The 21,946-nt window shown below is 42.4% G+C and overlaps 2 protein-coding genes across 9 annotated transcripts in view; both read right to left on the reverse strand.

Annotated features, from left to right (window-relative positions):
* LOC112204587 (arf-GAP with GTPase, ANK repeat and PH domain-containing protein 5) overlaps window positions 1-6,418 on the reverse strand; it is a 28,702-nt gene extending 22,284 nt beyond the window's left edge. Inside the window, exons 1-3 of the mRNA XM_054660119.2 lie at window positions 4,937-6,418; window positions 4,499-4,567; window positions 2,136-2,204 (exon numbers count right to left, since the gene is read on the reverse strand). Coding sequence (XP_054516094.2) covers window positions 2,136-2,204; window positions 4,499-4,567; window positions 4,937-5,159 — 361 coding nt within the window. The 5' untranslated portion in view covers window positions 5,160-6,418. The remainder of the gene's footprint in view (window positions 1-2,135; window positions 2,205-4,498; window positions 4,568-4,936) is intronic.
* Window positions 6,419-6,549: 131 nt separating this feature from the next.
* The window catches only part of LOC107973101 (uncharacterized), a 76,265-nt gene continuing 60,868 nt past the window's right edge, over window positions 6,550-21,946 (reverse strand). For 3 of the 8 annotated variants that reach the window (XR_010146615.1, XR_010146614.1, XR_010146613.1), the window contains 2 exons: window positions 12,598-12,690; window positions 6,550-11,976 (listed from right to left, as the gene is read on the reverse strand). Coding sequence is in view for 5 of the 8 variants with exons in the window: in XM_063780655.1 (XP_063636725.1) it covers window positions 11,914-11,976; window positions 12,598-12,690; window positions 17,742-17,843 (258 nt within the window). In the remaining 3 variants the exon portion in view is untranslated. The other 5 variants (XM_063780655.1, XM_063780654.1, XM_063780656.1 and 2 more) reach the window with 4 other exon arrangements.

Raw genomic sequence — 21,946 nt, forward strand, 5'->3', positions numbered from 1 at the left:
AAATTAAAAAACGGTCTTTACACAACTGGAAAGTAACGTATCTTAATTTTTTTTTTTTTTTTTTGAGATGGAGTCTCACTCTGTCACCTAGGCTCGAGTGCAGTGGCGGGATCTCAGCTCACTGCAACCTCTGCCTCCCAGGTTCAACCAATTCTTCAGCCTTAGCCTCCTGACTAGCTGGGACTACAGGCATGTGCCACCATACCTAGCTAATGGTTTTTTGTATTTTTAGTAAAGACAGAGTTACACTGTGTTAGCCAGGATGGTCTTGATCTCCTAACCTCGTGATCCACCCACCTCAGCCTCCCAAAGAGCTGGGATTACAGGTGTAAGCCACAGAGCCTGGCCTAAATTTTGATGTTAAAATGAGTATACAAATCTAATTGGACATGGTGTCTGCAGCACAAAAAATCATTTTTTTTCCTCTAAAAAGAGGCCAGAATAATAAAAGCCCCAAGAGGGACTTGGGCCATGCTTTGTTTCCTACACTGCCTCTGCCTTTGATGCTGGAAGGGCCTTGTAGGCAAAAATTCCTACCACTGAAGAGTGACGGACATGGAATAGCTTTTCTTTTACTGCTTCCATGCTCTCTAGGTGTAAGAAGCCCATGGCTCTGGAAGGAACTGGGAAATACAATTCTGATATGTTTTGGATATGTTGCCCCTCCAAGTCTCATGTTAACATGTGACCCTTAATGTTGGAGATAGGGCCTAGTGGGAGGTGTTTGGGTAATGGCAGTGGATTCCTTATGAATGGCTTGGTCCCATCCCCATGGTAATAAGCAAATTCTCATTATGGTAATTTAAAAGACTGTGGTACTGGCCAGGTGCGGTGGCTGAAGCCTGTAATCCCAGCACTTTGGGAGGCTGAAGCGGGTAGATCACTTGAGGTCAGGAGTTTCAGACCAGCCTGGCTAACATGGTGAAACCCTGTCTCTACCAAAAATACAGAAATTAGCCAGGTGTTATGGTGCCCACCTATAGTCCCAACTACTCGGGAGGCTGAGGCAGGAGAATTGCTTGAACCTGGGAGATGGAGGTTGTAGTGAGCCAAGATTGTGCCATTGCACTCCAGCCTGGGCAACAGAGTGAGACTCCATTTCAAAAAAAAAAAAAAAAAAGAGTGTGGTACCTTCGCCCTTCCCCTCTCTCTTTCACCGTGTGGAACCACCTGCTTCCCCTTTGCCTTTTATCATGATTGTAAGTTTGCTGAGGCCCTCACCAGAAGCAGATGTTAAAGCCATGTTTGTACAGCCTGAAAATCTTTGAGCCAATTAAACCTCTTTTTTGTTATAAATTACCCAGCCTTAGGTATCTCTTTATAGTAATGTAAAAAATGAAGACAAATTCTAACCAGAAATAACTGACTCAAGATGGGCAAAGCCTACTCAAACTATAAAAACAAAGGTTACAAACTCCCGTGTTTTACTGTGCTGCATTACTTCGCATATTATTATAGAACCCTCACTTGTATTCTTGCTGTTTAAGTCAACTGGAAAACTTGGCTGTGTATGGCTTGTTGGCAAATAAGTGAGGATTTAACATAACATTAAGGGAAATAAGCAGGAGTAGGACATCTTTAAATTTACATTACATCAAATGAAAAAGTTAATAACCTAAAACTTTTGAGTAGCATGAACTTGGATGTGGTAAATGAATGTGGTCAGAGGACTGTGTAAGAGGAGGCCCAAATCACAGATTCAATCCCTGATGATAAACAACTATGTTTTTTAATTTGTTTAAATGAAAACCAAGCTGAAGCCTAAGTTCTATCATTCATCTTTAAAATGTACTTTTTGGAGCAAGGGAAAAGGGATTACAAATAAAGATAAATCCATTAATTATAAATAAAGATAAATCCAAGAATTATAAAGAGAAATCCATGACTCCTCCATCACATGACAAATTAATTGTGTTGATAAAAAGATGGCAAAATGTATAAACAAAAAGGTTACACGTTTTCACTAACATCATAACAACTAAAGGAAAGTATATCACATATTAAAATAAGACAAGTGAACATGTGAAAAGGTGAAAAATTTAAAACCAGTATGAGTTTTTCTAAATACTTTCTATAACCTGATCAAACAAGAGCTTTTATTCTTTCTCTTGGCGGAAAAAACAATGTCATCTCACCATCTGTTTGAGAGTTCCTCTGGAATATTGTGCTTGCCTCTGGATTGGCAGAAGGGTTAAACTCTAAAGCTATATGCATAGAGGAAGAAAAGAAAAAAAGATGTAATCATTGATAAAAATTTATCAACTCGTTTATTCGACTGCTGCATTTAGGCTATTTCACTATCTCTACTTTGATTCTTATCCATTGAAATGAATGTACAGACATAAGATAGAGTCAGGCAAGATGGCACATGCTTGTAGTCCCAGCTACTCAGGAGGCTGAGATGGGAAAATCACTTGAACCCAGGTCAGGAAGTTGAGGCCAGCATGAGTAACACAATGACACCCTCCTTTATTTAAAAAAAAAAAAAAAAAAGAAGAGGTAAATTTTGGCTTTGAGTTGTGTAAAATCAACTTTGCATAAAATAAATCAAGATGGCCGTAAGTTTTAAAAGACAGTCTATTTTATAGGCAAAATATAAGATGTATTCTAGAGTTTTTAAAATTTTTAAAAAGTAAATTCATCATATCTGTCACTTCCATTTCATTCTGAGGACACAGAACCTTAGTTCTCTTGAGTAGCTGTCTTCCATAGTCATGTGATATCTCTAAGTTTTCATTTCTTCATTAGCAATACATAGGGAGAACATACACAGGCCTTATTTGTATTGGAAAGGGCCAAGTGAGACATACATAAACTGTGCTGTAATCCTAAAGAATGACAATAAAGAGCCATTTTTGGGCTCTCATCCAACACTACCCATCTACTAACTGGTGTGTAACATCCATCAGGCTTTCCTAACATCACCAAGCAGAGTATAAGTTTACACAAGTACTTACATGCTTTGTGTATAAAGGTACAATCAATTAATTCACATAATGCATTTGTTTATTCTAAAGCAATCCTTAAATATCTTGAAATGTGAAGATAGTACTTCCAAGTTACAAAGTCACACTCATAATGAGTCTTAATTATCCTACCTCTTTAAAAATTAAGAGCCCAACCGAAGTTTAAATAGAAGAGCTATAAGACATTTCCTCTACAGTAATGAAATCTCTGGCATTTAAATGAAACCAATAAGCCAACTGGATTTAATACGTTTATGATGCAATGTTTTCTATTTTGAAAATTTCAGTTTTTATTCAAGAACCATATTATTACCCAGAATTACTTTTACTTAGATTCATCTCTTTGCAAAATTTTAGAGGCAAACCAACTAATTGTTTTCTCTTTTCTACCGGCTCCCATCCCCTGCCTCTGCCAACAGTGTAGAGACTAAAAAACTCCAACTTTCTTTCCTTTTTTTTTTTGTGAGACGGAGTCTCGCTCTGTCACCCAGGCTGGAGTGCATTGGCGTGATCTCTGCTCACTGCAACCTCCACCTCCCAGGTCCAAGCAATTCTCCTGCCTCAGCCTTGTGAGTAGCTGGAACTACAGTCAGGCGCCACTACGCCCAGCTAATTTTTGTATTTTCTTTTTTAGTAGAGACAGCGTTTCACCATGTTGGCCAGGCTGGTCTCGAACTCCTGACCTCAGGTGATCCGCCTGCCACGGCCTCCCAAAGTGCTGGGATTACAGGCGTGAGCCACCAAGCCCAGCCAAAACTGTAACTTTCTTATCTTTGCACAAGATGCTATTGTCAGGAGGGGAAGGGACAAAGGGGGAGCCATGGCAGCAAACACTCTTACAGGGAAGGTCTGACATTTTAACCTGCAATCTTTATATTACGCATTAAAAGTCTACATTGACGTTTCATGTCTTTTGAAAGTTTTGACCATGAAACAATCCCCACCTCTCTTTTAGAACAAGGAAGTAAATAAAGTCTGTTAAGTCACCAGAATAAATCTAGAGACACATTTTCTGTTAAAGTAAGAATTTTAAAGTAATCAGAGCCTCATAGGTAAACTCCTTTGAGAAACCCCAAACACACACACACAACCATTTTTCTGCAGCCCCGGCTGTGACATTTCACACCTTTCACAATTATTTTAAGCACTCTCCTTTTTTCTTTTTCCTTCTGTGTTCAAATTACAGTTAGAAGAAACTAAGCAGCTTCTATCAAGGTGACTTAAAGCAGCCCATTAAGAATACCATATAGCCTCTCCCGTGGCAACCTCCATTCTGATTTTAAATAAGAAATCCCCAAATATTTGAATAGGAACTGTCCTGAGATTTGGCTACTTTAACAAAGGAAACAATTAGGCACTTACCTGGTTCCTTCACTTAGGTACCATCTGGATAGGTACAAAGAAAAAATAAGATGGGTACTGAAAAGTTGGGATATTTGAGTTTTTATTGAGAAAAGGAAGAGAATAGCTCAAAGAAGCCTAAACAAAGTCCCACAGGATAATAAACAGAGCTACAGACACTGTTGTCTCACCATCTGTTTGAGAGTTCCTCTGGAATATTGTGCTTGACTCTGGATTGGCAGAAAGGTTAAACTCCAAAGCTATATGTATAGAGGGAGAAAAGAAAAAAGACGTAATCATTTATAAAAATTTATCAACTCATTTATTCAACTGCTGCTTATTTGACAAGAGCCATAAATAAATGGTCCCATGCCAGCCTGGGAGAATGAGATGAGAGAGCAAGAACTGGGCGATTGGGAGGGGAGGCGAAAAGAAACTGACTGGACTCGGTGGGGAAAGACTAAGGGGTGGGAATTCAAGGCAGAGCCAGCTTTTGTTCCTGGCCAGCCCCCGGGAAAGCTGGCTACAAGCAGAAAGGAGCTCGAAGTGGGGGATGCCTCAAAGGGAACCTTGGGGTCAGCAGCAGCCAGAGGCAAACCGAGGGTAGATGGCACCTATCACCTCCTTACCTTCAGGCATCTCCCGGTCATGAATGTGGTGCATGTGGAGGTCCTCACCAACTTCAACAGTCACCTCAGCAGGCTGTACAGCAGCAGCCATGGGCGCTCCTGCCATCCTGTCCCCAGTTCCTGCCTCATAGATCTCAGATTCAGAGGGACACACCGACCTCTGCTGCTGGTCAAACTCGAGGCTGACGCTAGGGTGCACACGACAGGTCAGTATGTTCCCCATGGGGCGCCTCTACTGTCTGCCACCACCTGTGCCTCTGCTCACAGCTTTGGCCACGCACTCCCGCTGTCCTAGGCCAAGGCTATGCTGCACTTGCAGAGATGGTCTTCCCGCTCCTCGCCTGCCCACCTCACAGCGCGGCCCCGGGCACCAGCCCTGGCCCCAGCCGCAGCCCCGGCCCCGGCTAGGGCTGCAGGCCAAGGCCCGCACCCTGCTGCCTCCCCTGAGTTGACTTGTCTGGGAGGGTGAAGACCAGCCAGCTTATTTAATAGGTTGTGAACCCAACAAGCGCTGAGAGACACAACAACTGCCTGAAGAGAGAACAGATGGAGCTCCTCCTCCTTCCGTAGTCACCTACAGACTGAAGCCCACTGGTCCCAGGTGGGAGCCCAGGCATGTGGCACACAATGCCCCACCCCACACTTCACAATGCCCTCCCCGACAGCTCACAGTGCCCCACCCTGCCTGCCACCCCTCCCCAACAGCTCAGAATGCCCCTGCCTTGGCTGCCCCACCCTGTGGCTTATGATGCTGCTGCTCTCCTGGCCCCTCGTGCAGTGCCAGTGGGACTAAGGTTTTCATTCATCACCAGCTTCCTGAGATTTTAGTCCTAAGAAAAGCACAGGGTAGTTCATTACTTGAAGCCATCTTCCTCTATGAGTTCTATACAAAGCCTCAGTAGAGTGGGTCCCATTAGCAACCAAGTTGAACAACTTTTATTTGCTGACTGAATATAGATACACCTGAATTGTTGACTGCTTTTGTAACTAAACACTCCTCTCCTGTCTTCCAACGAGTGGTCATTTTTGTCCGCAACTTGACCACAGCAATCCCTGGGGCCCTAGCTCTACTCTCAATAAAGAGTTATGGCTGTGTGTGTTGAATGACACCTTAGGACCCATCCTGCCTCCACCTCCTTCTCCATAAAATAGAAACCTAACTTGTCCCTCCAAGCTCTGAAATGCTGAAACTTACCAACTCCCTTTTCTCCCCACTATTTCTTCCTTCCATGGCAGGGACTTTCAGGTTTTCTTTCTTTTACTAACAAGGTACTAAGCATGATTTTCTCATACAAAATCGAGAGCCATAAAGTGGCTTACCACAGTCCTATTTCAATAAAGATGAATACTCGACATCTGGCAAGTAGTGTGTGCCTGACAGTGTCCCCACTGTGCTATGCTCATTTAACCCTCAGAAACAATCTCATGTTACAGATTTTACAGAAGTTGTTGAGACGGAGAAGGTAAGTAACCTCCCCAAGGTCACATGACTGCTAAGGGTGGGGCCATAGTTTGATCCCAGGTAGTCTGAATTCCCCAATTGCTTAAGCATGAGTATCAGAAAGTATAGCAGTCTGTTTTCACACTGATATAAAGAAATACCTGAGGTTGGGTAATTTTTAAAGGAAAGAGGTTTAATTGACTCAGTTTCACATGGCTGGGGAGGCCTCAGGAAACTTACAATCATGGCAGAGGGGGAAGTCCTTCAGGAAACTTACAATCATGGCAGAAGGGCAGGTCCAAGTTACATGGTGGCCGCAAAGAGAGTGGGAACATGTGAAGGAGCAACTGTCAAACATGTATAAAACCATCAGATCTCAGCTGGGCACGGTGGCTCACACTTGTAACCCGAGTACTTTGGGAGGCCAAGGCAGGTGGATCAACTGAGGTCAGGAGTTTGAGACCAGCCTAGCGAATGTAGTGAAATCCTGTCTCTACTAAAAATACACAAATTAGCTGGGTGTGGTGGTGCATGCCTGTAATCCCAGCTACTCAGGAGGCTGAGGCAGGAGAATCACTGGAACTCAAGAGGCAGAGACTGCAGTGAGCCAAGATCGTGCCATGGCACTCCTGCCTGGACAACAGAGCAAGACTCCATCCCAAAAAACAAAACAAAACAAAACCCTATAAGATCTCATGAGGACTTACTGAATATCACAAGAACAGCATGAGGATAACTGCCCCCGTGATCCAATCACCTCCCCCTAGGCCCCTCCCTCGACACATCAGGATTATGGGGATTATAATTCATGATGAGATTTGGGTGGGGACATGGCAAAACCATATCAGAAAGTAAAGGCAGAAGTCAAGCTTGGATGGGAAATGACATTGTAGATGATGATGATGATGATGATGATGATTATTATTATTATTATTATTTTGAGACGAAGTTTTGCTCTTGTTGCCCAGTGAAATTGTTTCTCTAATTTCATTTTCAGATTGTGTCTTGTAGATGTATAGAAATACAATTGATAAATGATTCTGGCTATTAACCTTTTATGCTTCAACCTTGCTGAACACTATTTTTTTTTTTTTTTTTTTTGAGACGGAGTTTCATTCTTGTTGCCCAGGCTGGAGTGCAATGGTGTGATCTTGGCTTACTGCAACCTCCGCCTCCCGAGCTCAAGCGATTCTCCTGCCTCAGCCTCCCAAGTAGCTGGGATTGCAGGCATGCATCACCATGCCCTGCTAATTTTGTATTTTTCTTAGAGACGGGGTTTCTCCATGTTGGTCAGGCCCGCCTCAGCCTCCCAAAGTGCTAGGACTACAGGCATGCGCCATCATGCCCAGCCAGATTCGTATATTTTTAAAAGAATTTTTTTACTTTTTATTTTTTTTTTTTGAGACAGAGCCTCACTCTATTGCCCAGGCAGTGGCACAATCATTGCTCACTGCAACCTCCACCTCCTGGGTCCAAGTGATTCTCATTCAAGTGCCTAAGCCTCCCAAGTAGCTGGGATTACAGGATCCCGCCCCCATGCTCAGCTAATGTTTGTATTTTTAGTAGAGATGGGGCTTCACCATGTTGTTCAGGTTGATCTCGAACTCCTGACCTCAGGTGATCCACCTGCCTTGGCCTCCCAAAGTGCTGGGATTGCGGGCATGAGCCACCACTCCCGAACAGAACAACATTTTTTTGATGTGAATTTTAAAATGCCTCCCCTTCTTTCAACATTGATTAAGTCCCTTCTACATGCCAGGCACTGTATGTGTGAAATAGTCCCAACTCTCAATGAGTGTAGGCAGATACACAAACAAAGGCTTAAGGAGGTCAGTTTTCTCAGACCATACTGCTGGACAGTATATGAACCTGGGATACAAACCCACCTCTATTTGACCTCAAATTTGATGCTGGGGTGGTTTTAATTTTATTCTGGGAATTTCAGTCATTCAACCATAAAAAGGTGAAAAGTCTCTGTCAGATGTGCGTGTAGTGGTCTGTATAATAAAGACTGAAGGAAGCAACCCAACCAATTAAGAGACTTTCTCTAAAGGCAGAGTAATGCTAAGGGCAGTGGCAGTGACAAAAGTGGAGGAAAAAGTCTGTGATCATTTGGGAGACAGAATAGGAAGTGTTTGGTCATGAGATGTGAAAGAAGAGGGGAAGTAGAAGGAAAACAGAGCTGCTCAGGCTCTGCTGGGGAAGACTGGGTGTGTAGCAGTGCCTTCCTCCTGGCCGAGAATGTAGGAAGAGAAATAGGTAAGGAAGAAAAGATAGTTTTTTACTCTCAGTGTCACATTAAAATGGAACTCTCTGCTCAAAAGTTGAATATAAATCTCTGTAGGCTAAGTCCATTTGTGACATCCCAACATATGTTTTCAAAAATAACATACACACTAAATCAAGCCATTAAGCGTAACTGGGGAAATTTCCTAAAATTTACATGCTAAAAAATCACCATTTTTCATTTATTACTTTCATGGAGCAACTTTGAATCTATGGTTACAGCAAGTGAGGCACCTTGTATAAAATAAAGCTAATATGTGGAAAAAAACCATTTAAAATTCTATTGTTCTCAGAGAATGGAGAAAGCAATTGAAGCCATGGGTGTGGAGGTGACTGCCTTGAGAAGTTGTGTATAGTAAGGAGAACTGGGAAGAAAGAAGACCTGGAGAATAGGGTGATTTACACGGCATTAAGTGAAGCTTGCAAAAGTGAGCACTGGGAGTCAAGAGACATGTATGAATCAGGAATGGCTGCTCCTGTGAGTTGTTAGAAAGGAGATGATGCCTTCTTTTCACATCTATAACAGTAGCACCTAGCACAGTGCCTGTTCAATAGGTACTCGACATGTATTATCCCAATGCAGAGTCAAATTTTGCCAGGAAGGCAGAAAAGCTACAAATTAGCTATGGCAACTTAGTGATTGGGCTTGTGTATGTGTGTGAGCGAGCTGGATGTCAGGCAGTGGGTAAAGTAGTGAACTGGAGGTGAGAAAACAATGACACAAACTCAGGGCTTCTCTTCCCAAGTATTTGGCTGAGAAGAGAGATGTAGTATTAAAGGGAGATATGTGGTAAAGGAAGCCTTTTATTTCAAGATTCAACAAAAGCGTGAGTATACTTCTATGTTAAAGGGAAAGAGCCAACAGAGAAAACACATTTTTGAGGTTAGAAGAGAAGGAAGAACTAATGCAGAAGGGCCCCAAAAGGCACAGGTGCGTGCAATCCGGATCAGGGACAGATTAGCTTTGGATTCCTACAAAAGCAAGAAGGGAGAAAGGACCATGTGACACTAGAGATATTTCTGGTAAAGGAAAGGTTTAGGAAAATATCTTTTGATGACCTTTATTTTAACAGAATTTTTTTTTTTTTTTTGAGATGGAGTCTTGCTCTGTCACCCAGGCTGCAGTGCAGTGGCACGATCTCGGCTCACTGCAACCTCTGCCTCCTGGGTTCATGCCATTCTCCTGCCTCAGCCTCCTGATTAGCTGGGACTACAGGCACCCGTTACCATGTCCAGCTAATTTTTTGTATTTTTAGTAAAGATGGGGTTTCAACGTGTTAGCCAGGATGGTCTCCATCTCTTGACTTTGTGACCCGCCTGCCTCGGCCTCCCAAAGTCTGGGATTACAGGCATGAGCCACTGCACCCGGCTAGACTTAAAAAAAAAAAAAAAAATACTGTGGGAAAAAGGATATTATGTATAGAAAAGTCTACACTTCTTGATACAACTAACTAAAAAAAGCCTGATACACTAAACAAAACCCAAATAATGTCTTCCCTAAAAGTGGGTAACTTGAAAAGCAATTCGAACAAAAATCAAGGAGTTCAATTATAAATAAGTATATCAACAAAGTGAAAGATGGGTTTAATTTTTCCCACAAAAAGTTAAAAGAAATAACAGCAGTTTTAGAGGAAGAGGAAAAAATAATAAGAAAATTATATGCAGTTGCAAAATGTGTGACTATTTACAAACTCTAACATATACCTACAAAACGGACCAGAAGAATCATTATCATAGGAAGCAAAGGGTCATTTCAAAAATCAGAGGAGGGATGATTCATATTTAATTTAATTCTGTGGAAAAAATTTAAGTAACCTTTGAGGACAAAAATAGGTGATATGTTGAAATGCGGGAAACCACAGTGGAAGGAAAAAGAATTCAAGAAAGCTCAGTTTCAGTAACCAGTATCTAGTAAAATCTTCAGGACCTAGAGGCTACAATCTGCATTAATAGTGTCTGAAGACCTAGAAATGTCATTAAATACCATTTTGGATAATTGTTGTAGACTTGAGATGATGTCTATTTAAAGTTACAAGATAGTGCCTGTATTTCTGTATTCATTACAGAAAACAATTGGATATGGAAAAGAAACTAACATGCTATGCCACAATCTCTAAAGAAAGATTAGGGAAGTTTCAGCTTAAAGCAAGAATAATCACAATAAAGTTTTACAACCCTTTGCAAGCATATATGAAAAACTTACAAAAAGTTTGTAATGATCTTTTCTTAAGCTAAGAGAACAGAAAAAATGAGAAAAATTAAATTATAAAATGAAACTTTGGTTTAGAGGTAAGAAACATTTCATGACAGTCAAGAGATCAGGGTTGTACAGTGTATTATGTGAATGTTGTGACTCATTGGTTTCATCTTGGATATCATAACTTGACATTTTGTAAAAGTGATTTTTCATGGGAGTTTTTTCAGGTGCCCTATAAAGTCCTGTCCCATGAGAAGCGAGTAAGTGTCTTCCATATTCTTGAGATATCTTAATGAATAGCATCTTCTCCAGTCTTCCATTGTTTAGTCCTTGGAGAGACACTCATTAGTGACTGTTAAGGTACCTGAGTTATTAGGTGCCTGTAGACTATGCCCAGTGATATGTGCATTAGGCACATGCTCCCTAGCTGCGTTGACACTGACTGAAGCTGTGAGGTTTCACAATAACATGTCAGCCAAATACATACGCTCAGATTTACCATTTATCAAGAGGTCTTCACACTATCAATTGTGCAATTATCATTCTACACACAGGCAGCGATAAAGGGAGTAAAAAAACACAGCCATGGATCGGGAGACCAAGGTACCTACAGAGGAGTCCAGTGGGTCCAGAAGCCCTTTGGATGTTGGTCAGAGGCTCCTCTTGGGCAGAGATCACAGCAGCAGCCAACAGGTCTGGTGAAATCCTTAAGAGTTCTCACAGACAAAGTTTGTGAAGGCATCTTAGACAAGATCTTGTCTTTGCTGGTTTTATGATCCTCTGCAGATGGGTCTATTCTCATTATCTCAGCCACCTTTCACTTCCTATCAGTTCAGTTCAGGTCTCTCACGATCCCAGGCAGCAGTAGTTGTTATCACGTGAGTTCATTCATATATGTTTATCTCTTTGGGGATGGGGGGACAACTTCACTGTGGACTTAATTCTACTGGAGATGAGTGACCCCATTTTAAGACAACAGGATCACAAATTATTATCACATATCAGCAGGGCAGACAATAGCTACGACCCGGGGCTGAAAGCAGGTAACTCCATTTATTCTGCAAACATTGTCTTGATTATGGTGCCAGTTGCTGTGAGGGATTTCCTTTCCACCACCTGTTTTTCACAAGGTTTGAGTCAGAACTGCTAACATTCTACTGATTTCTGGGTGAAGGGACTGACTGCACCATCCTAGCATGTCAGAGCACTCACCCCAATACTTCCACTTTAAGAGTTTTCCACCTTGTCCAGAACTACAGTCCACTAATCCCCTCATTTTCTCTCTTAAGAGAATAAACAGGTCAGGCGCGGTGGCTCACGCCTGTAATCCCAGCACTTTGGGAGGCTGAGGCGGGTGGATCATCTGAGGTCAGGAGTTCGAGACCAGCTTCGCCTACATAGTGAAACCTCGTCTCCACTAAAAAAAAAATCACAAAAATTAGCCGGGCGTGGTGGCAGGCGCCTGTAATCCCAGCTACTCGGGAGGCTGAGGCAGGAGAATCCCTTGAACCCGGGAGGCAGAGGTTGCAGTGAGCCAAGACTGTGCCACAGCACTCCAGCCTGGGCAACAGAGTGAGACTCCCTCTCAAAAAAAAAAAAAAAAGAGAGAGAGAGAGAATAAACAACCCATGTCAAGTACACACCCACATCCCTCTTATCCCAAATACCAAACACACAAAAATCCAATCTGTCTCCTTCTACCTAAGCAATTTTAGATAGTCACTTTCTCATAATTACCTTAAGCTCCCTGACTTGCTGCTCGTCCTTTCTCTGGCAAAATCTCATCCTTGGATGAGCCCGACTTTGTGTTTGCTCAATGACACCACTCACCTGAACCAGAAAAAATATCAAAAAGTGGTCAGAGATATCATCATAAATTCAAATTACTTACACAAAAAATTGGCCCTAAATGTTTCCAGAAATCAATAAAAGTTTTGTTTCTCCAATGACATCATTTCTTCAGAAACCCAACGTGTATAACCTATTTTTTCTATGTTCTTCTAACATGTATTCAACTTCTCTCATCTGATATCTTGCCAAATCATTCAAAGAGAAAATATATCCCATTAGGCAAGAGCCGACCATATTCCCATCACCTGAGAAAATCATATGCACAGGATGCGCCCACCTCACCTTTCTCTGCCTCATCATGTCAGAAAAAGTACCCCTCCTTTTGTCACAAGGCAAATCTGAGATAAAAGGTTTAGATGGCCTGTAATTCCAGCACTTGGGGAGACCAATGCAGGCAGATTATTTGAGTCTAAGAGTTCAAAAGAAGCCTAAGCAACTTAGGGAAACTGCATCTCTCAAACAAATACAAACCATTAGCCTAGCATGGTGGTGTGGTGGCACATGCCTGTAGTCCCAGCTACTCAGGGTGGGGAGCACTGAGGTGGGAGGATCACCTGAGCTGGAAGGTTGTGGCTGCAGTGAGCCGTGATCACGTCACTGCACTCCAGCCAGGGTAACAGATATTTTTAAAAGGATCTTCTCTGTTAAAAATAATCAAATAAACAGGTGGCCATGAGGCTGAGGTGGCTGCAGTGCACTCAATTCCTCCTTAAATAAACCAAAACTTGACTCAGTGTAAATAATAAAAGGAAACTTAAGCTTAACCAATCAGAAACCACCAACTAACATCTAACTGGAGACCTTCCACTGTAATGTTCCAAATGAGGCCACTGCTCCACTTTACCCAATCAAGTATTTTCTTTTTCTTCCACATTCACCATATAAAATTCTTCCCCCACCCTCCCTAAGCCTCTCTGTTGGACCTCTGAGCTGCTTGCAGTCTGGGGCTGCCTAGTTTATACATTTCTGAATGCTCATATATATTTTCTAATGTTTCAAAGTGGCTCTGGTGTAGGAGGTTGTTGGTGGAGTGACCCGAGAGTGTACAGGAATTGAGGGCATATGAGATCTCTGGACTCTGCACTCCATTTTGCTGTACACTCAAAACTACTCTAAAATAATAATATATCTTTAAAAATCTATAACTATCATGTAGCTCTTTTCAAGTCTCCAACTGGTTGGAGCCAGTTCAATTAAAGCTCAGAAAAAAAACTGGTTAATAAGCTAGTTCTGACCCAACTGGCAAGAAGCGGCAGGAAAGACCCAGGCCAGGGGAGCATATTGCACATGCATGCACCAGGAAACTGGAGGAAGCTTGGAGGCCCTTTAGCCTGGTCCTGAGCCCGCTGAAACTGCAGTTACAGGCACAGATGCCTGGGGCACCAATCTGAATCTGCCAACATCCAAGGCCACATGAACACAAATGCGCAGTCTCCTCTGCGATCGGTAGCTAAGGATGTTAGGCCATGATTGGACTAGGATGGGAGATGAACTGACAACTATGGATTCTGTAGGTTGTTGTTGTCTCTTCCCACCCCCAAGCAACAAGTGATGAACACACACACACACACACACACACACACACACACACACATCCCGTAGTGACTAACAGGATCTCCCTCCAGGGGATTTGCAGAAAGGGGAGCAGAAAACATCCCAGGGGCCTTTCACAGCTACTTCCTTGAGCCCCCTTTCAGACTGCTGTCTAGACCTGTCGCAGCCCAAACATCACCACCCTGATATGCAGAAGCTGGCATCCTTACCTGAAATTCAACACCAAGAAAAGATCTCTTCTACTCAACACTGATAGAAATACCTCTAAGCAACGTCCTCATTGGCAGGGGTGGAGTGGGGGAGTTTCTTAAAAAGTGAGGCCTCTGCCTACCACCTAGAGAACCTAGAAATTTCCATCTGTGCCACAAAGTCCAAATCACTGGCCACTGCCCCAGTGTATGGCAGATTAGAACATCTCTCCATTAGATCTGGGTTTCTATTCCATTGAGTGAAATGGCTTTTCTATTACAGGAACAGAATAAGGGATCAAAAGGGTCTTACAACTGAACTCCAGTGTACAGTCTGCACAGACACTAGGCTTGTGCAAATATGACACAGCGAGGCCCCAGGACCCTTAAGCCAGCTGAATGTACTGAGTTTCAGGAAACAGTGAGATACATTCAGCAAAACAGTGCGCTTCATGCTGAAAGAAGTCACTCCAAGTAAACACACATCACACACACACACACACACACACACACACACTCGCAGACACCCTAGTGGCCAATAGGTCCTCTCACCAAAAACCTGTGATCAGGAGAGCAGAAAGCCTCCCAGGGGTCCATCACTGCCCTTTCTGGAGCCCCTTATCAGATGGCCAGCCCCAGGACAGCACTGTCTGATCCTGGTCCAGTCCAAACCGCCATCACCCTGTGATGTGGGAGCTGGCCACTTCACCAGAACCTCTATGTCAGAAAAATTTCTCTTCCTTTTAAAATGATGAGGGGGAACCTTCAGACAGTGTCTGATTAGGGTGGGTGGAGAGAGGGGTTTCCTAGAAAGTCAGGCAGGGCAGGGCTGAAGCCCTCTGGGTTAACTGAGTGCTTTTGATATGAAGGCAGGTAAGACTGGACAGGTGGGGGTGTTAGTGAGGGGATGGTGTAGGGTGTGCTGAAGAACTCCACTTGGGCTCTGCGCACCAGGGAAAATGACCATAAAACATCCCATCTTCACTGCTCAGAGAAGGCTAGATCTGCTGTGAGCTAGAAAGCCATGTGGGGGCAGCTGATGAGTCATCAAATGGGAGAAATCTGAGAGCCATGTGTTCCACAGGCCTCTGGTCCTTGTTCAGGCAGCAGGGCACTGTGACATGTGGCTCCTTGGCCCCTTCCAGCCACCACCTTGATTGCATGCTGCAGGGAAAGAGACTGAAGACCAAGAATGGGGTCTTGCTCACCATGGGATGATGGCTCAGTACAGAGCTGAGCTATGTATGGCCCAAGAGGCAGAAGGTGGGGATGACCCAGGCTGAGCTGGGGGATCCAACTGAACATGCACTTGCTAAGAAGCTGTGGGCTATGATGCCTTGGGACCCCAGTCTGGGTCTAGAATTGTAGCAAAACAGGCTACTGGTAAAAGTTCTTGGGAAGCCAACTCACTTTTGCTGTCATCCATGGGCAAACAAACCAAGCCCCACCACTTCCCACTCCCTCTGAAAGCCTCCTGCCCCTCTGATCGACCACACCACAATGGTATCACTCTGTAAGGCACAGGTAGACAAGGCATCCAGCCATGAACACTCCAGGGCGTACACATGTCCAGAATACACTGGTTCTTGTTGAGACTCCACTCTTCCAACTCAGACAGAAGCTCCCCAATCTCCTCAGCCACTCCCAACAACTGGAGGTCTGAAAACTTTCATGCATGCCGCTATGGTCTAAACCACTCGTGGCGGTTTTCATTTTCATTTTCCTGATAATCAGTGATGCTGAGCACCTTTCCATAAGCCTTTTCACCAACTGGATGCCTTCTATGGCTAAATGTCTATTCAAATCCATTGCCCATTTACAAATCTGCTTTTTTGTGGGCTTCTTGATGTTTTTCTCTTTTTTTTTTCCTATTTATTTATACAAGTTCCTTAGGTATTTTGGATATTTTTTTAAATGATTTTCAATTCCACTGCCCAGTTATAAATTTTTTTTTTTTTTTTTTTTGAGACGGAGTTTTGCTGTTATTGCCCAGGCTAGAGTGCAATGGTGCGATCTTGGCTCACAGCAACCTCCACCTCCCAGAGTCAAGCAATTCTCCTGCCTCAGCCTCCTGAGCAGCTGGGATTACAGGCATGTGCCACCACACCCAGCTAATTTTTGTATTTTTAGTAGAGATGGGGTTTTTCCATGTTGGTCAGGCTGGTCTCAAACTCCCGGTCTCAGGTGATCCATCCACCTCGGCCTCCCAAAGTGCTGGGATTACAGGCGTGAGCCACTGTGCCAGGCCAATTATCCCTTTTTGTGTTTTTTTGGGGGGTTGGGGGAAGAACAGAGTCTCGATCTGTCACCTAGGCTGGAGTGCACTGGTATGATCTCGGCTCACTGCAGCCTCCGCCTCCCAGGTTCCAGCGATTCTCTGGACTCAGTCTCCCAGGTAGCTAAGATCATGGGTGCGCAACACATGCCCAGCTAATTTTTGTATTTTTAGTAGAGACAGGGTTTCACCATGTTGGCCAGGCTGTTCTCAAACTCCTGACCTCAGGTGATCCGCCCACCTCGGTCTCCCAAAGTGTTGGGATTACAGGCGGGAGCCACCACTCCCGGCCCCATTTTGGGTTTTAACATCAGTCGACACTCGTATTTTAAAATAATAACAATGAATGGCGGTACCTTAGAACAAAGGAATTATAGATCTTTCTCTTGTCCTAGTGCAGACATTTTGTCTATAAAATGTTATTCACAGATGAATTCATGAGAACATTACTGTGAATTTTAAATCCATATACAAGTGTATGCTCATTCATGAATATTTCAATAAAATAAAACTAATAGCAAAAAAGAATTCCAGAGTTGAAGCAGTTTCAGGAAAAAGGAGTTGGCAGTATGAAGTAAAATAGCAAAAAAAAAAATTTTTTTTAAATGGGTATATTTGTGTCTACAACTTTTTTTTAATTATAGCATTAGACAATGTGTATACATATACGTATATAAAGCAATGGAAGTGGCATTGTTTTCATACTAGTCTAGAATATTAAAATATATGTAATATGTGATCGGCAAAATAATGGCCCCCCAAAGATGTCCACAGATTCCTAGAACCTTACATGAAAACGGTACCTCATGCATGTGATTCAGGTAAAGACCTTGACATGAGGAGACTACCCTGGTGCTATGGAATGAACGTTGTGTTCCGTCAATGTTCATGTGTTAAAATCCTAACCCTCAAGGTGATGGTATTAGGAGGTTAAGCCTTACGGGAGACTCTGCCCTCATGACTGGGATTAGCACCTTATTAAAGGCACAAGGGAGCTTGTTTGTTCCTCTCACCATGTGAAGACACAGCAAGAAGGAAGCCTCTATGAGAAAGCAGGCCTTCACCAGACACCAAGACTGCCGGCACCTTGATCTTGCACTTCTCAGCCTCCAGTACTGTGAGAAACAAAGTTCTGTTATTTATAAGCTACCTGGTCTAATGCATTTCCTTGTAGCAGCCTGTATGGATTAGGACAGTGGGCTCATGTGGATGATGACGGTGTCTCCATTCAGGACTAAGTAAGCACATGAGTCCTTAACAGTGGAAGAGAAGGGGGAAGGAAAGAGCCACAGAGACATGTGGCCACAGAAGAAGGGTCCATGGGATGCAAGGTTGCTAATGGTGAGAGTGGAGAAGAGCCCAAAGCCAAAAAATGCAGGCAGACTCCAGAATGTGGAAAAGGTGAGAAAAAAGATCCCCTAGAGCCTCTAGAGATGAAGGTAGCCTTTCCACCACCTAGATTTTAGCCCAGTGAGATCCACATCACACTCTGACATACAGGAGTGTAATAAATTTGTTTTATGCCCTGACATACTGGTAGTTTGTTGTAGCAGCAATGGACTAGTAATATATAAATATATACATACATACACACACACACACACACACAAACACTACCCCCCCCACACCACACACACAACATAACTATCTATATATATCCTGCCCTTCAAAATTGAATCAGATAAACTGCACATTAGCATTAACTTAGCTGGGTGTGGTGGCACATGCCTGTAGTCCCAGCTACACAGGACGCTGAGAGGGAGGATCACTTGAGCCCAGGAGTTTAAGATCAGCCTGGGCAAACACACTGAGGCCACATTTCAAAAACAAACAAACAAAAAACACAACAAATCTTCGATTAAGCTCATTTCCCAAATTTGAAGAGGAAACAATTATTAGATAAAGAGGAGAAAAGAGAAAGGTAGAGCTGCTGACTTCTGTGGTGGAAGCACAGGCACAGGCCCAAACATACTCCTGTCCTCCTGGCTTTCCTGTCCCTTCTCATAAGGGACACAGGAACCTCTCAAACTGAACCATGGATCACAGAACCATACTCAGAACGCAATACAGTTTTGTCTACGATTTTTTATATATCTGTGTCCCTGTCTCTGCCTCCCATTCCCAACTCCCTTACTCTTGTTAGAAAAAAATGGCTATTATCAAATATGAGTACATCCTTATATACTAATGCCAACTGATCACCAGCTGGTTTTCTTCTTTTACAAAGTCATAAATATTTAGGCTTTAACACATCTTCCAAGCAATAGAATGTTATTTTCCAGTTCATTAACACAAATTCTATATCTAAAATGAAGACTTCACAAGTTAATTTAAATAACATATTAACGAAAATCGACTGGCCATGGTTCAAACTGACATTTTAATTAAATGTGATGATAGGTTGAGTAACCTAGCAGTATTCTAAAATGACTTTTGGTTATGGCTTTTTCCATATTATGTTTAGGCTGAGGCATCCCTAAATGATTCAATTGTAATTCCCCTTCTTAAACATGAGATTTATCTTTACAAAATAATTTATTTTCTTAAAATTACAAGTTAATTCTATAGTTCATGCATACATAATCTCAGTAGATATCAGCTGTATGTGCACACACATACATATAGGTATTTGTATATACACACATTACATAATTTAAAAAAAACTTATTAGCAGGGTACAACCACAAAGACAAAGAGGCTTTGTGTAATGTGATGGAAACACAACTGCAGGACAAACAACAGGCTGCTGTGAGGGCTGTATTTACCCTTTCTGATGTAAGACTTGGAAAAACATGGATACTGGATATCTAATCCCCATAACAGAAAATTTAGGGTGCAGACAACTTCCCACAATTTTTACAGACAATGTCAATAGAAAGGCATTCAATGCAGGGAATACACAGTGTGACAGTATAGAAAAATAAGCAGGTTGATGGTTTAGATTTATGAGACAAGAGAAAGAAATAGTAGATGATGTCATAATTCTCCTTTTATGGAGTTATGAAAATTCTTCATTTTATATAAGGTCAGGTGCTTTCAAATGTCAATGAGAAAAATATTTAAAGGAAGAATCAAATCTAAGACGTAGAGAGATCTTTATAAATGTGAACTTCAGGCCAGGCACGGTGGCTCATACCTGTAATCCCAGCATTTTGGGAGGCCTAGGTGGGCCGATCACGAGGTCAGGGGATCAAGAGCATCCTGGCCCACATGGTGAAACCCCGTATCTACTAAAATACAAAAAATTAGCCAGGAGTGGTGACGTGTGCCTGTAGTCCCAGCTACTCAGGAGGCTGAGGCAGGAGAATCACTTGAACCCGGGAGGCAGAGGTTGCAGTGAGCCCAGATAGCGCTACTGCACTCCAGTCTGGTGACAGAGCAAGACTCCATCTCAAAAAAAAAAAAAACAACTTTTTTTCATGCTGAGAAGATATAATCATCAACACATTCTTGAGCACAACTATGCACACAGGCACTTCCCCATTCACAAGCCATGCTGTGTGCACACACTGATGCCCCTAGATTCCTTTTTTGAAGAGATGGTCTCTTGGTGTGTCACCCAGGCTGGAGAGCAGTGTTAGGATCATAGCTCACTGCAGCCTCAAACTCCTGGGTTCAAGTGATCCTCCTACCTCAGGCTCCTGAGTAGCCTGAACTATAGGAATGAGCCACCATGCCCAGCCAATGTTTTCATTTTTTTGTAGAAATGAAATCTTGCTATGTTGCCCAGGCGGGTCTTGAACTCTTGGCCTCAAGGAATCCTCCTGCCTTGCCCTCCCAACATGCTGAGATTACAGGTGTGAACCATTGTGCCCAGCCACTGGATTCTTTATTAAGAAGAAAACTTGTTTGCTGACATGTAGGCAATGAATTGATGAATAGTAGTTCATAAATTACTAATTTACAAGTCAATATAAATGAGTTGAGTAAACACAAAATAACAGCATAAATTAATAAACAGTTTACGACCTCAAGTTTCTTTTTTTCCTTTAAAACATTGCTCTGACAGAGACTACTACTTGTCCATTCCATGGAAAAGTCAGAGGTGGTTAAAATGTCAGAGGTACTCTTATTAACACCTTGCTGCCTTTTGTGTAGCTTCCTCTCAGTACTTCACCAGTTGGGATTGACACACCTCTCCAGCTGGGTTCAGGAGCCAGACAGGAGCACACAGAACAGGGAATCCAAAGCCATCTCTGACACCAAAAGCAATGAAAATAAAAATAACCAAACATATTATCAAGAAATGAACAAGAGATCGATATCAAGTACAGCAAAAAGAGAAGAAATCACTTAATCTGCCAGGCTTTCATTCTGACAGAATAATTTACAACACGCATGTCTCTATCTGACATGTGTGAATAGAAAAAGAGGTGACAATAGAGTAGAGGATTCGTCTTCCAATTGTCTCTGATCTATCCAACCTTTGTTACACATCAGAGAGTTCTCCAATTTATAAATAAACAACAGAGATATGTGGCAACCAGGACACAGAGACATACTGAGAGTACTGCTCAGCTCTCTGCCTAGGCCTGATTCTGATGATCCCTGACAATGAGCACTGTGAAATTTACAGCAAATCAGTACACATACACACAAACACACAAAAGAGATACTTCATGGGCAAAAAGCATCAAAGATATAAAATAAAATGCCTGAAAGACCATAAAACAACTTCTGATGAAATGCTGTCTTCATTTTGCAGTAGTAAAATATTCACCACCAAATCTACAATTAGCTTAAAAATTACAATAAGTACAGTACTTTTGGATCCCATCTCCAATTCACACCTTATCAACATGTAATAATCACACTGCATCTACAACAAAGCTGGATGGACTTTATGTGCTGAATACAACTTGTACACTAAGAAGGAAATTTTTTGAAATAATGAGAATACAAAATTTGTATGCCATGCTCTATTTCACAAGTTAAAAGAAAATACAATCATTTCTATTTTTAAAATGCATTGAAATAAAATACAGAAAAGAGTATTATAATACCAGTTAACATTAAGAGAATATATCTCTAAACCAAAGATCATGGATCTTCTAGAAAGACAAAATCAGCTGGTATATATTTGGATAAGAAAAAAAAATTAAGAGATCGAGAAAGGAGAGAAGACGTTCGCACAGAATCATCTCCAAAAATGGCTTTCTGACGCATTCGACCAGTTTTCAAGTCTATTTGTTTTTCCTCCTTTGGCATCAACAGCCTA

Source organism: Pan troglodytes, chromosome 8 (assembly GCF_028858775.2).
Source record: "Pan troglodytes isolate AG18354 chromosome 8, NHGRI_mPanTro3-v2.0_pri, whole genome shotgun sequence".
Taxonomy (NCBI): domain Eukaryota; kingdom Metazoa; phylum Chordata; class Mammalia; order Primates; family Hominidae; genus Pan; species Pan troglodytes.